Raw genomic sequence first — 15,832 nt, forward strand, 5'->3', positions numbered from 1 at the left:
GCAGGAGAAAATTTTTCTTGGGTTATAGCAACATTCTGTATCTTGTTTGGGATGGTGGTTATATAAATGTATACAACTATTCAACGTGTATTAGTTATACTGCAATTAACAAAGAAAAGTCCAGTCATTTCAATAAACATTTGTTGAGTCCCTAACTATTCAGTGACAGACATTGTACTAGTCCTGGGAATTTGAAAATGAAAAAAGCATTGTGTTGACCTCAAATAAATTCAGTCCCAGTGAAGCTTGGTTCATTTGAGGAGACAGACACATAAACAATTATAGTACAATGAGCAACAGATAGAATATTAAAGGAGCTACAAGGAAAGACCTACTTCCCATTAGGGAAAACTTCTTATAACAGGTAATGACCATGTTTTAAAATGATAAGCAAGGATTAACTAACTTAAATGGAGAAAAGCATTCCAGGCAGAAAGAGCAAAATGAGAAATGGTACAATGAATGGCAGACATAACATACCACATACACAAGAGACTCACAAGCAAGTTGATGTCAGAACATAAACTACAAAGGAAGTAGGAGCAAAAAAGGAGGCCAGAAAGAAACATGAGACCAAAAATAAAAGAAACAAGAGACCATGCATACCTTTGTAAGGCAGACTTCATCCCCAACCCTCCACCCTACCCCACCTTGGCCTGTTAGGGACTACCACAGAGCTCTGCACAGCAGGAGGTGAGCAGCTGGTGAGCAAAGCTTCATCTGTATTTACAGCCGCTCCCCACTGCTCACATCACCACCTGAGCTCTGCCTACCCCACCCTACTCCCATCCATGGAAATATTGTCTTCCATGAAACTGGTCGCTGCAGCCAGAAAGGTTGGGGACTGCTGCTATAGGGGACAGAAGATCTAGAGGTTAGACAACCTTTTTAGATAACTCATTCTAACAGCTTATAGAAAAGAAGGATTTGAGAGAAGAAGCAAGAAGACCCATCATGAGGCTACTAATGTGTTCTCAAGAATGAAGGCCTAAAGCAGAAAAATATTTAGAAGGTAAAACTGGCAGGACTGATTCTTAGTTTAAATATGATGGAATGGGAAGAGTAAAAATAATTGATATGTGAATGGTGAGATGAATGTACCACCTGTAAGACACAGTACAAAGAGAAGAAGAATTTGGGAGATGGAGGGGAAGAGAAGTACAGATAGAGGCATGAGGAGTCTGAGGTGCCTCTGTGATACCTAATTCAAATTGTGCAGAGCATTTTATATACAAGGCTGCAGTCTGAAGTACAGGCCTAGGCAGATTTAGGAATCATCAGCATACTGAAATTAGTTTAAATCATGAAAGCAAATGAGTTAAAGTAAGAAGAATAAAAAAATAGACCAAATAGAACTTGGTTAGTATCAATAAGGTTAAGAAAAGTCAGGGAAGGGCAAGATAAGAATATCATTTAAAAATGGCAAATGAATGATTAGAAAGTGATGAAGGGAAGACGAATTCTGCAGTATTAGGGGAGACAAGGAATAGCGAATTTCAAGATTCACAAATACTGCCCAATATAGCAAAGAGGTCACCAAGTAAAGACCTGAAGGATATCTCACAACTGGGAGGTCACTGGTACTTTAGCAAAAGCATTTCAGCACTGTGGAGGAAGCAAAAGCCAGACTGTGCAAAGAAATGCACATAACTAATGCAAAGAAATGTACATATGAACAGTCATACATGTGCTCAACATTGAAACAGCAGCTTTCAAACCAAATATGCGTGTGTGTGTGTGTGTGTGTGTGTGTGTGTGCATACACACACACACACACACACACACACCCAGAAAAGGCATTTGGAAAATATTTTCTAAAAAAGGAAACTCAGATTTTGAAGAAAAAAGTCTTGCTTAACAAATATCAACTTGGTAAATCAATGTTTTAAATACAGCTTCATTCACATACTGGTTTAGAAATAGCACTAAAATAAGAATGGAATTAGTAGTTGGTCACATCAACTCAATTACGGGAAAGGTGATAGCAAGTATTCCCATCTGTCAATAATCACTCCTTTTTTAATATAAATATGTTCTTAAAACTTCCTTAGTTAAAAAAAAAAAAAATCCCTGGTACTCTTCAGAAACCTATACCTAAGAACTATGAGAACTTCCTCATTTTCCTTCAAAAATATTTACACTTAGAGATACCTTATTTATTGAAAGTCAGTGAAATCACAGCCATTTTTGCTATGATTTAATATTATACCATGTTAAATCACTTATTTTATCAACTTACAAAGCACAATTTTTGAGGCATCCAATAAAATTATCAGTTATTAAGCAAAGGACATTAAGAAATGATGTGCATTAACACTAATAGAGTAAACAGTATCAACTGGTTTTATTTTTAAATGGGGGAAGGGGACAAATCAAGGACAGAGAGCCAACCAGAGTTCCCTTTCTTCAATTTCCCTTAAGAAAGAAATACATCGATAAGGTTTACCTCTAAAGAATGTTTCTCTTTAAACTGTCCCTGCCTGAGTCTTGATCTCATAACCCATCCTTGAAATAAAAGCCAAAATGATCTTTGTAAACTCAATAAATCTGATGTCTTCATGGCCTTCATTTAAAACTCTCAGTAGATCCTCTGGAACTCAGTGGTTCCCAGGGAATCCATTAAGTAATCCACACAAAGTTTGGCCATTTAAGAAAAGAAACCAATTTTATCTACATACATCTCACAATTTGATAGGTAAAATTAATCATGATTTTTACAGAAAAACTAATGTATTCTTCAAAATTTTCAAATTCTTCAAGTGCATGAAAGAGCTATAAAGATTGCATTAGTCTGTTTAGTTAGCTAACATTCAGGACCTAGTTTTCTCAATAATGGCATTTGCCTATTATTCGTTACATTTATTAAATGAGCATGTTTGCTTATTGCCACTATGTTAATTATAGCCCCAGTACACCAAAGTGGTTAGATGAAGTGTAAAAGATGAAATAGTAACGTAATTTCTATAATCAGAATAATGCCAAAAATGAAAACTGTGCACTGGATCCCAGTGAATATGAATGTCTATGTAGTGGAACCAGTAATTCTACAAGTTTGAGGACACATATCCAAAAAGGAAGAATATGAATAAGAGTATGGCAATGAATATTGAAGAACTGAATTTTATTACACCTTTCATCCCTAGTCCCTTGAACACTGTTACAAAACATCATCAACCCAGGTCAAATCGAGACATCAAATTATTTTTTCATAAATTCAATTTCTAATCTAAAATAATCAGCCTGCTGATTACCAATCAGGTTAATTTAAATATCTCTGGCTATCAAATATACTGTTATTTAAAAACAAACTCCTGTATTTTACTCGATTGATATGTTTCACCAAGTTTTTCAAACTCACATTCACTCTCTTTCCTCTGTTTAAGCAGTACTGATTTGATTTAAAAAAAAAAAAAAAGGTCTGTGCTCTAGGTTTTCTATAGAATCCAAAAGTTGTCCAGGTGTGATGGGAATGTTCAAATGAAACCAATGAAGGATTACTATCTGCCCCAGAACATAATGAAAAAGTTCTATTAAAATCAGCCGACCATTTCAAAAATATCTGACTACTCTGTATTTGACAGAAAGCCCCATTGCAAGTACTGGCACATTCTTATCAAATAGTTAGGATTTATTAATCTGTGAAACAGCCCCACTTAAACCAGTTATTAAGAATAAGGATAAGAACATGGACTGTGGTTGTCTTGGCAAGTTATTTTTGACAAATACTGGAACCAGTAGCATGTACTATTTGTTCCAACCTCAGTTTTTTCTAAATAATAATGGACTGATACATCTATTTCACTAAGTGCTTAGGGCAGAGATCAGCAAACTTTTTCTGTAAACGACCAGATAGTAAATCTTGGAGGTTTTGCAGGCCATACAATTTCTGTCACAACTACTCAACTCTGCTCCTGTGGCACAAAAGCACCCATAGACAGTAGAGGTGTATAAATAGTTCTGGCTGTGTTCCAATAAAACTCTACTTACAAAGACAGGTAGCAGGCCAGGTTTGGCCCACTAGCCATAGTTTGCCAACTCATTACTTAGGGTAAAGCTATATAATCTATCTTTCTACAAAAACTAGACTCAAAAGATGTGTCCTCCTCTCTCAAAAAATGCATTTAGTCTTAAAAAAATGTATATTGTCCCATAAATTTACCTATTGCATAATTGGTTCCACACATTTAATTCTTGAGAAGGGCAACCCATTACTCCTTAAGTGAAATCCTCATTGACAAAAATAAAAGGCAAATAATAACAATGCAACATTTCAATAAGAACATGAAATTGCCTGCCTTCAGCTTCTGAAACTTATTAAATTCATGTCCTTATTAAGAGACTAAATATTAACAGTTTCCTCTCAAATTTCTTTCTGTTCTTCCTGAAATAAGGAAATAATGTAATACTATGTGAAATAAATATTCTATCTACCTGTACCATTTTATCTTTAACTTGAGACACTAATATTTATAAGATTACCAAATGCTAACAGTAAAATACGAGATTCAAAATCCTTAAGATATAAAGATTTCAGCTTTATCCAAGTAACCTTCTCACAGATAATATAAGGTATTCTAAAATAGAGTAAAGGGCATCAACTTTCTCCAAGGGTGACATCAGACCAGAAAACCATACTTGTGCAAGTCACATGAATGTATTTAACTGGCAACCGTTAAGTTAAGAGAGTCCAGGCTTGACATACAATAGTAAGAACATGAAGTATTCACTGGGTGCTCAGCATATGCCAAGCAGTGTTCCAAGTACTTTGTGTGTATTAACCTACTAATTCTCTTAACTATAGTATGAGGTAAGTATAACAATTGACATCATTTTATGGATGAGCAAACTGAGACAGAGAGCAGTTAAGAAAGGTGCTCAAGGGTATAGGTAATCAATGGCGGAACCAGGACTGATCTCAGCTCAGGAGAGTCGGTCTTTAGAGCCTATGCTCTTAATTACCAACCATATAGCATCTGAAGAAGTAGATATAAAACTAAAAGAAGATCAGAAGTACATAGCGGTGTTTTTGTAACTATTTTATGCTTCTCAATCTCTCACAATAATCCAGTTTTGTGATGGAATTCTAATTAACTAATTCTAATATAAATGTTTATTCAAAATCATTTAATTTCTCACTCTCAGTTTCAAACACAAATTGATTCAAGCTTTCGAGCCCATTCCTTGGCAGCATTTTCACACTGCTGACTTCTTGTTGACCTATTAGTTCACATATACTGGGTACTTTGGCAAAAACGAAAAAAAAAAAATAGGGCAGGGGGTTCCTGCAGAGGGGATACCAGGCAGACTATAACAGCAACAAGCAAGGTGAACATAACAAAACATTCAGTCAAACATTAGCCTATTTTTCCACTCTTAAAGTGTATGTCTTAGATATATAGAGATCTATTTTCATATATTTTTTACATATACTTTTGCTTAAAGTATTAAAGCATTACCAATAACTATAAACAATTCAATTTACATACACATGAAAGCTACTGTGATAAGGTAAAACATTTTAAAAGACCACCAACAGTCCAATTCAATTTTATTTTCCACAAAACATGTCAGGGCAGGAATAATTCAAACCATGTCAAGCAGTTAGCCAGTATGATAATGGCACAGATAAGTTTTATAACACTAATTCTAACCTAATATTAATTCATAAATAAAAGTATAAGAAAGTTACAAAATACATAAAAAGGAAGCATTATCTCATAACAAATCTGACCATTCCTTGATATGCCATACTAGGTTTCAGCAATATGATTAAACCAATAAGGCTTGTAATCCCCTTTTATAAGCAAATATAATACAGACTAATTATTATTATGGAATGCCATACAATGTAGGGAAAAGGGCTCTGCAAACTGAAAAGTCCTTTACAAACATAAGATTATCACTAAAAATATTTTTAAGCAGAAGAATATTAAGTAAACTAAATCAAACAGTATGAAGGGCAAAAAAAGGGGGGGAGCCTCTTCTATTCATACCAATTCACTCAAATTTACCACAGTTTGAGCAGTACTGCTGAGTAAAAAATTCAAATGTGTCCAGGTAGAATAGAACTACTTCAAATGTGGTCCATAGATCAACGCCAATCCACAAACTTTGTTACTGCTGCATGACAGGATACAAACTGAAGTAAGCATAGAAACTTCTAGAACAATCTCATACTGCTACAAGGTTTTACAGTTTACAACATTAACTGGTCGATAGCTTGAGAATCACTGAGCTAGACCACAGTCCTCAGAATCCCTTTCAGCTAGATGTGAGACTAAGGTTCTTGCAAACCAAGGGCATGATGTGTCCTCATCAGGGAACTGACTCCATGGCTCTCGCCTATCTTTCTGTTTCCAGCTAGCTGAAACCCAGATGTGACAGCTACTTTGCTGTGACCATGAAGATAGGGACAATACCCTAGAGTAGTGCTCCTCAAACTTTAATGTACAAAATAATCACTGAGGGAATCTCATTAAAATGCAGAAGCTTAGTAGGTTTCTGGTGAAGACAGAGATTCTACATTTCTAACAAGCTACCAAGTGATGTCAGTGCTGCTGGTCTACAGACCACACTTGGAATACCAAGGGGTGAGGAGTAAGATAGAAGAAACCTGGGTCCCTAAATGACAGCACAAAGCTGACACAGAACTGTCCCACCATTCTGGGTAGTTTTATGACAGAGGGAATAAAAAGGCTATGTTCTTCAGGCTTCTGTAATGTGGAGTCTCTGTTACATCAGCCCAACCCTCAACCTAACTAAGATTAATTTATTTAGCAAGCTTTTCCATATATACTCGTATTTAATGTTTCACATTAGGTATTTTACAACATTTACCCTTACTAATTTTCAGACTCCTCACAGTCCTGCTTAAGAATTTAGTAAAATAAAAATGATTTTTCTTAACATCTTCATGTAACATCCATGACAGACTACTTTCTGAAAAGCTGCAGCTGAATTTATTTGCATTTTATATTTAGAGAAATATGAAAGGAGATTTGGTGGAATTAAAAAAAAAAAAGAACTTCAGATACATGAATTTATAAAGAATGTCTCAAAAACTGCTCTGTCTGTAATATCAGCAAGTCAATAAACTAATACTGACCTAACCAAATAATCTTATCAAAGAACTCTTAAAGATATGTCCATTTTCTCCTCTGAGAAAAGTCAATGATTTTATAATGCATTCTAAAGCTTTTTTTCCCTATCTGGCAGCTCCTTAAAGGCTAATGCTCTTCTAAAAATGCTGAAATTTCTCAGTACTTAAACTTAGCCTGTGACTTAAAGCTTGGTCCTTAGATTAGTGCTGTCCAACAGAAATATAATGAAAGCTGTATACATAATTTCAAATTTTCTAGTAGCCACATTTTAAAAAGTAAAGAGAAAAATGAAATTAATAATATATTTTAACATAGCATATTGAAAATATATAATATAAAAATTATCGAGATCTTTATACTCATTTTATACTAAGTATTCCAAATCCAGTATTTTGCATTGTGCATCTGAACTTGAACTAAACACATTTGAAGTTTTCAGTAACCACGTCTAATGACTACTATACCAGACAGTTGCAGCCTTAGAGATCTCATCCATGCACTGCTTCTATCACCAGCTATACCGAAATGACTCCAAATTCATATCTCTAGCCCAGTCTTCTCTTCTGAGCACAAGGTTAGTATTTTCTAATGCCTAGCTGACATCTCAGATGACGTAAATGCATCTCTCACTCAAATAATGTCCAACTTCCGATTCATGCCCACCCCACCCCGCAAAATATGCTCATCTTCTAATACTTCCTATCTAACTGAACTGAACTGTAATTGATTTGAGTATACAAGTCCAAAACCTAGAATTCAACCCCTTGACAACTCTTTCACTGTCACACTCATATCTGATCCATCAAAAAGTTCTATCCATTTACCTTCCAAATATCTCTCAAATCAATTTATTGCTCTCCATCTCAACCACCACCATCTACTCCTGCCTAGGCCCATTTTCTTCAATGGAAGGATACTTCAAAACTTAACTACAATGTTATCCCTACTTCAACCCTCCCATTCTATTTAAAACTCATCAACTGATTTCCATGGCCTCTAAAATAAAAACAAAACCCAATATGGCCTATAAGGTCCAAGCTACATGATCTAGCCCCTAAGTATCTCCTAGCTGCACATCACCACACTGTCCCTCTGTCTTGCCCTCTAGCCACCCTGGTCCTTCAGACCTTTGTGGTCATCATGCTCCCTACTGGCACCTGACCTTTGCAGACGCTGCTCTCCCCTTACTTTGTCTAGTTAATTCCCACTCATCCTCTAGATCTCAGGGAAGCATTCTCTGAGAATGCCCTCACCATGAAGAGGCCAAATTTCCCTTTTATATAAGCACATATGGAATGATGCCCCTTCTCCTCTCTAGTATATTTTACAGATGCAAAATATTTGAACATGTAATTAATGGCTTTCTCCCATAGACTACATCTGATTGTACTAAAGTACCTGTCACAATAGTGTGTTCAATAATTATTTATCGAATGAGTACATCAATGAATCTGCCTTGTCTTTACAACGTAGATAAAATATTGAGAGAAGACATACAAAAATCTTGCTTACACAAGCTTCTAGACTTCCTAAGTCTGAGTTAATTGCTCTCAGATGTGTTTCAACAACACCCTGCAAGTAAAATATCAGTATATAACATGTTTATAGTCTGCATGACTTGTACATCATTATATCCCAGCAATAAACACAGTGGCTTGTATATAGGAGACATAAATATTTACTAAATGTATTTCAGTATACACATTATTGTACAGGGTTACGTATTTGTCTGCATTATGACTTATTGTTGTAAAGATATCATACCTTCAATAGCACTATACTGAGGGTAGCTGTTTGCCACTATTTAAAGGCCATAAGCTGTAACACATGTGAGAAGTACACATGCACAAAAACATACACTGACTTAGACCCATCCAGTAAAGGTGTGGAAAAACATCAGGGTTCCAGTGCTAACATACAGTTAGGCTCTCTGTCCTGCCCTGGAGCATGATGCAATTCTTTCTTATTTCTATCCACAACCTGTTTCTTTTCTGCTGTCAGTATCTTTAATTTGACACCTTTCTTAATACTTTACATTATTACCCCACACTTCTTGCCTACTTTTCTTTGTTGGTCTATGACTTTACAAGTGCTTCTCAAATTTTTATGTGAAATTTTTTGAATTGCTAGGAGTACTGTCTGCTCCTTCCAAAAATTATGTGGAGATAAAGGATACCTCAAAACTTAACTATAATGTTATACCTACTTTAACCCTTCCATCCTAATTAAAACTCTTCAACTGATCTCTATTGCCTTCAAAATAAAAACAAAACCCAACATGACTTACAAGGTCCAAGCTACATGATCTAGCCCCTAAGTATCTTCTAGCCCCACATCACTACACTGTCCTTTTGTCTTGCCCTCTAGCCACCCTGTTCCTTTGGATCTTTGTATTCACCATGCTCCCTACTGACATATGACCTTTACAGATGCTATAGTTCTTCAGCTACTTCCAGATCCTAGACTCTTCAAGAAGAAAAAATTTCTAGATTGATGGGACTTAACTGTAACATGATAAGTCAAAATGCCAATATTTCTTTTGTCAAAAGAAGAAAATATAACCAAAAAAGTTGATATAGTCATATTTTTATGGTTCTTGAAATGTTACCATGCAATTTTTAGTTGATTTAGCAAATGCTGCTGTGTGAAAGGAGAAAATTATTTTCAACCTGCTGAAGTAGCAAGTTTCTTTTTATACCTCCTTTATGCTTGAGGCAGTCAAGTCTACAGGCAGTTGAAATTAGATTTATAGGTTAGTCACCAAAAAAATCACTGCAAACAGCACCTTGAAACCTAAACACTTGCACAGTTTAACAGAATACCCAGTCATTTTTAGCAGTTTACAATATCAGTAGAAGCTGCAAGACAATGTGGAACATATTTTGAGATGGAAGGTCAACAAGGCTTATTAGCTTTGAACATTTTAATTTTGCAAACAATATAAACTAAAGAGATAGCTACAGATGTTCATTAAAGAAATGGGAAATATTTCAAAATAGAAGGATGTTCCCAATAAGCTCCCCTGAAAATCAAATAAAAAGCAGTTGGTTTCTTCTAGCATTCTTCAGCATCTAAAAAATGTCTTAATGATTCTGATCCCTTCCAAGAGTATACCAAGAGTACTTACAGTAAAGTAGTAATGAAAAAGTATCCTATAATTCTAGATAATTTAAAAAAATATCCTGTACTTAATATGCAACCTTATAAAGAACTACCATTATTCTCTACTTAGAATAAATACACTTATATTCCTAAGAGTTAGGCTGGAATAATATGAGCAAGCAAAACTTCTGGTTTTACTTATTATATGCATAAACTCATATTAAAATTCTCTATTACCATTAGTATATTATAAGGTGGTATAGTTATATTGATGCTACTGCCAAGGTTATAAAATGTTGCTCATCTGAATATTGAGATCATTCACTAGCAGTCTCCTAGCGAATAGGTGTCTCTCAGAAAACTGAAACCAAACAAACAAGAAAGGCACAAGGGTGGGTGGCAGAATGGGAATTTGACTTTCTTGGTCATGATCATTAACCTATCTGAGAAGCTTCTATGTGATGGGATGTGAAAAGAAGCCCTCCATCTGTGGACAGGTCAAAAACTAGGAATTAGAAATTCCGGCAAAATGCCCTGAAATTGTTCTACCTCTTTGTAATGGCTATCTCAAGGTAATATGTGGAAGAGAGCAGGTCCTTCAAGATAAGAGAACAATAATCAATCCGTAATTCATAGTGCCATTTTGCTTCTTATTTTCTCCATTTACCCATGGCTGTTCTCTAGTACTACATTTTGATAGACTTTTGGTTTTATAAGGTGTAGCCTTTCTCAGTTGTTCAAAGGGAAGGGAGCTAGATATGCACTTGGGCCAATAATCAAAGATAACCCCAAAGGAGAATGAGGCATAAAGAAGACTTTTATTTTTATCCTCTCTATCCCATCCACCCCTGTCCTCCTCCACAAAAAAAAAAAAAAAAAAAGTAAACAAAAGAAAGAAAGAAAAAAGAAAAACCTGGAGCACCCTGTTTGGTTAAACTTTGGCTATTAGAAACCTGCAATTCTTAATTTACGTTCTTTCAGAATAAAGTGGAAACACTATTTCTAACACTACCTTATAAAGTCTTCAACTCAAAACTGTTGAGTAAAGCAAAGACACTTACTTTTTCAGATAGTCATACCTCAGTATCCCAGGGGATTGGTCCCAGAACCCCCATAAATATCAAAATCCACTGATGAACAAGTCCCTGATATAAATTATCCTAGTATTTGCATATAACCTACCCACATCCTCTTGTCAGTGACAACAGAGGACCCCATGTGGAAGAGGAAACTCAGGATGTCAAAACTGGAAGGAGTTGGTCAAAGCTCTCTGGATTTTCCTTCCAGTGCTCTTCTCTGCCTAAGTCTTTGTGATTCTGTATTTTAAGGTGGCAAGTCCCTCTTTAAGGCCTAGTACAAGCTACCTGGGAGCCTAGGAGATCCTCATGACTAGTCTATTGAGGCTCTACCAGGAATTACATGAAACTCACAAATTCCTAGAAAGATAGTCTTACTCCACAGATTACTATGAGTCACTGCCATACAGAAGCAGCACAGACTGGTGTAAGAAACATATAAACAGGTAATTTGTAATACAAAGTGGCAAATGCTACAATATAACATTGCTGGAGACTTATAACAATATAACATGGCATGAAGGAACTCTATCTGAGCTTCTGTAGAGGCTTTGCCTGAGGAATTCTGACTGGCAGGGACATTCCAAGGTCAACTACATTAGACTTTACTGAGAAGCTACAATGTAGCTACGGATACACAGAAACGTAAGAACCAGTTCCTTGCCCTTAAGGAGCTTAAAAGTTCAAAGAAGACAAATTTAGCATGTGTTTGGGACCCAAATAATGAGACTAACCTTTCTAGAGGAGAGATCATGTTGGAAAGCACTAAAAGAATGAATTTGTAAATGAAATCATATTACTCATTTGAAGAACTAAGGTTCAATCAAATAAGGAATGAGGAAAAATGCAAATAAAAGAGTGATCGAAGATTATTCAAGACAGTCTTGGCCGGGCGCGGTGGCTCACGCCTGTAATCCTAGCCCTCTGGGAGGCCGAGGTGGGTGGATCTCTCGAGGTCAGGAGTTCGAGACCAGCCTGAGCAAGAGCGAGACCCGTCTCTACTAAAAATAGAAATAAAAATTATCTGGACAACTAAAAACATATATAGAAAAAATTAGCCGGGCATGGTGGCGCATGCCTGTCGTCCCAGCTACTCAGGAGGCTGAGGCAGGAGGATTGCTTGAGCCCAGGAGTTTGAGGTTGCTGTGAGCTAGGCTGACGCCACGGCACTTACTCTAGCCCAGGCAACAGAGTGAGACTCTATCTCAAAAAAAAAAAAAAAAAAAAGACAGTCTTGTGACGTAAAAAAACTGAAGAGATTCTTTGAACAAAAATAAAACTGAGTAAGGTGAGTTTTTCAGTCTACAATTTGTTATGCCAATGATGTTTTGAGAAAAAAACTGTAGGAACAATTATGCACACGGGTTAAAATCACCAGGTCTGGAACCAGGTCCTCTGCTCAATATTCAACTCCACCACGTTCTACTTGTTACTTAACAGCTCTTGGGCTCAGTCTCCTCCCCTGTAAAATGGCGTGGATAATATAATACCAGTGCTTTTAAAACCAGGAGGAGGTAATTCAAAACACAGGTGTGCCTGTTTCACTCTACTGACCAAAAACTTTATTCACAAAACCAATTCCACATCGTCTAGGCACTAGTAGTAGTCCTAACTCAACACCCTCCTACTTCCACGAACCATACGGATCTACTGTCAGTTCTGTAAAACCATAAGCACTTTCCTAACTGTCTCATCCCCAGCAGTTCTGTGCTAGAAAGACTTTCCTCTCCATCTTTCAAAGCCCACTTCTCTAGGAAATTAACTCTCCCTCCAATTCCATAGCACAACTTTTTGTTCCTTTGTACAGTTTACCACTATTTCCCGTAGTTTTGTGTTTGGTCTTTCAATGCCTCCCTTTCTTCTCATTAAGGTGGTAATTTGAGAGAGCCAAGGCAAATCTTTTTCATCCTCATTTCTACCCCTCATCCCAGACAGTGCCTATAAAGCCTGGGGAAAGCGTTACTGAATTAAACTGGATATTTACAACCGTAATGGCCGCAGTTCCAGAAACTGATTAATTTCGCATGTTAACTGCTTCCGGATCCTAAAATCTTGACACTAAAGGTCTTTTAAAATCAGAACAACGCCATCCTGTCCAGAAAAGTTCTCCGGAGCACGAGAGTTCACCCCCACGAGTTGACAATGCGGTCATCCCCAGCTTCAGAAGATGCGTGTGCGCCCCGAGGACAGCTTCACGCCGGTCGGCACTGTACTTTGGAAGCAGCAGAAAGAAGAGAAGGCTCGGACAGCAGCGCGAGCTGTGCTCCAGTCTCCCCCAACTTCCTGGGGACCCGCGGGCTTCGGCCGCGCTCGTCCCTCGCCGCCGCACTGGGTCCTCCAGCCCTCGCCTCCCCTTGTCCCGCCGCAACGACACCCCCGGAGCGGCGGCGCGAACCGCGCTGCAGGTTCCCCCGGGCGGCGCGGCTCGGCCCGGGCTTGGGCCGCCACCCGCCCGGCCCGCGGTCCCCAGCCTCTGCCCAGGCCAGCCGCCCGGGGCCCAGGCCGCCGCCGCCGCCGCCGCCCGGAGGGAAGCCGGGGCACTGGCTCGGCTCCGCGTGGCGCCAGGGGCGGAGCCGGCCCGGAGGGCCCAGAGAGAGGCCGGGGGCGGACAGCGGCCTCCGCCCACCCCGACGCGCACCCCACCGCCCCCAACCCCAACCCGCCTTGGGGCCCCGGACCGCGCCCGCGGCCCGGCGGGACTCGCCACTTACCAACCCGCCTGGGACAACGCCGCGCCGAGTAACTCGGCCATGGTAGCTGCTTAGGCCGGGGGTGGCGGGGGCTGGGGTGGGGGTCGGGGGGAGGCCTCCTACTTGAGACCCAAAAAAAAAAAAAAAAGAAAAGAAAAGAAAAAAACTCCTCCGGTCGGCTCTGCAACTGGGCATGCTCAGTGCGGCCGGCGCTTCCGCGTGCGGGTTCCGCTCGCCGCGTTTTCGGAGCGGCCGGAGGGGCCGGCCTGGTGTGGGGCCGGGAGGCCGCGGAGCGCCCGCGGCTGCGGTGGGCCCGGCGCCGGCTGGGGCTGAAGTCGGAGGACAGTTTATTACCGGGGACTACGGAGACTCTTCCTCTCCCCCAAAGGCTTTTGGTTTTTGGGTCACTTTTCTGAGTTGCACACCTTGGAAACTAGTGAGGAGGTTCCTCGTAGAGCAGAAATTATCGTCCGCGGCTTCAGCGCCCACAGGCGGTCGCCGCAGAAAGGGCAGAATGAGGCTAGAGTTCGGAAGTCTTGGCTCCGACGGAGCGCTTCCAGTAGGAAGCTAAAAAGGCCACATTTCCTGCAGTAAAACTCAAAGGTGCCCCCAGCCCTTTCTTTGTAGGACAAGAGTTTACTTTCCTATGAAGACTCACTCCATTCACCTCGCCTTTCATTCAGCTCGGATGCAAAGAATGCAGGCTTTTTCGAGTCTCCACGTCAGATTGTGTTGCCCAGGTTGGAAATCATAATGAAAGTAGATGGTCAAACCAAGAAAACCTGCACCTGGGGAATACGGGTAAATTGGGCAGTTGTGTTAACGCCTGTTTTTCCTGTCGGCCTCCCACTGTGCCCGTCCACGTCCCAGAGCAGCCCTATGACCTCAGCACTGGCACTCGTGGCCCGCTCCCACCACCGCCTCATCCGTGCCCTTCGCCAGCACTCAAGGGGGCTTAAGCGCAGGGGTGGGTCCCCAAGTGAGCATGCGCGGCTGCGGGGCCTATCGTCGCGGAGGTCGCTGTAGCGGGATTGGGCGGCTGAGACTCACGGGGGCCAATCAGGGAGGAACAGGCGGAAGGGTACGCGGGCCGGGAGACTGCCTACAAGTTTGCTCCACCCTCTCGGTCTTTCACGGACGCGGGGAAAAAGACGCTTACGAGTGGCGCTGTCCGCAGCTGCCAAGTCCGGGGAAGAGACTGTTAGGAACTGAAACCCCATCACTGTCGCTGCCCGCGGCTGCTTCCTCTGAGTCCGTCATCACAAGGACAGACTGGGAGCAGAGACTGCGGAACTGGGCAGAGACGCTCCTGGGTCTGGGGAGGAAATTGACAGTTACAGAAGGAAGAGGATATTGCCCTGGGTGGAGCTAAAATTCCTTCACATAACTTTTTCTCATTTTAGCTAGGGATTCCGTTTGGCCTTACCAAAAGTCACAGTTTTAAAATTGCGACGCTTTCCTTAGATCAACAGTTACTAAAATTTGTTCCCAACCACATTGTTTAGGTAATTTTAGATCAGAAGTAACTCCGTCCTACTCCCTACAATTTGCAGTGTTACACAATGGTTAGATTATACATATGCTACAAGTATATTTCAATTTATAAACATCGGTCATCGTATCCAGTTGCCAGGAAAAGATTTACCATTTTAAAGGTAAATAGATGACTCAAAAGTAAATTGCCAGTAATTTTATTGGTTGTTAAATAGAATCTTCTCTGACCAATTATTTACATTTTGCAATTAGCGTAACTTGTTAACTATGGAAATGGTATGTTGTCCCAGTCATCACGATTTCTCCCTTGTTAAATGTGAAGCTGTTACACGTTTGTTCTCATGTGCTGTGTAACACAGTAAGAATTTAC

General features: G+C 39.7%; 1 protein-coding gene across 3 annotated transcripts in view; it reads right to left on the reverse strand.

Annotated features, from left to right (window-relative positions):
• The window catches only part of TDRD3 (tudor domain containing 3), a 134,789-nt gene extending 120,619 nt beyond the window's left edge, over nt 1-14,170 (reverse strand). Inside the window, exon 1 of one of the 3 annotated variants that reach the window (XM_045566632.1) lies at nt 13,990-14,170. In XM_045566632.1, the coding sequence (XP_045422588.1) occupies nt 13,990-14,030 (41 nt within the window). In that variant the 5' untranslated portion in view covers nt 14,031-14,170. Of the gene's footprint in view, nt 1-13,262; nt 13,287-13,989 lie in introns of those variants that run through there. The other 2 variants (XM_045566635.1, XM_045566633.1) reach the window with 2 other exon arrangements.
• Nucleotides 14,171-15,832: the final 1,662 nt, after the last annotated feature.

This window comes from Lemur catta, chromosome 13 (assembly GCF_020740605.2).
Source record: "Lemur catta isolate mLemCat1 chromosome 13, mLemCat1.pri, whole genome shotgun sequence".
Classification (NCBI taxonomy): domain Eukaryota; kingdom Metazoa; phylum Chordata; class Mammalia; order Primates; family Lemuridae; genus Lemur; species Lemur catta.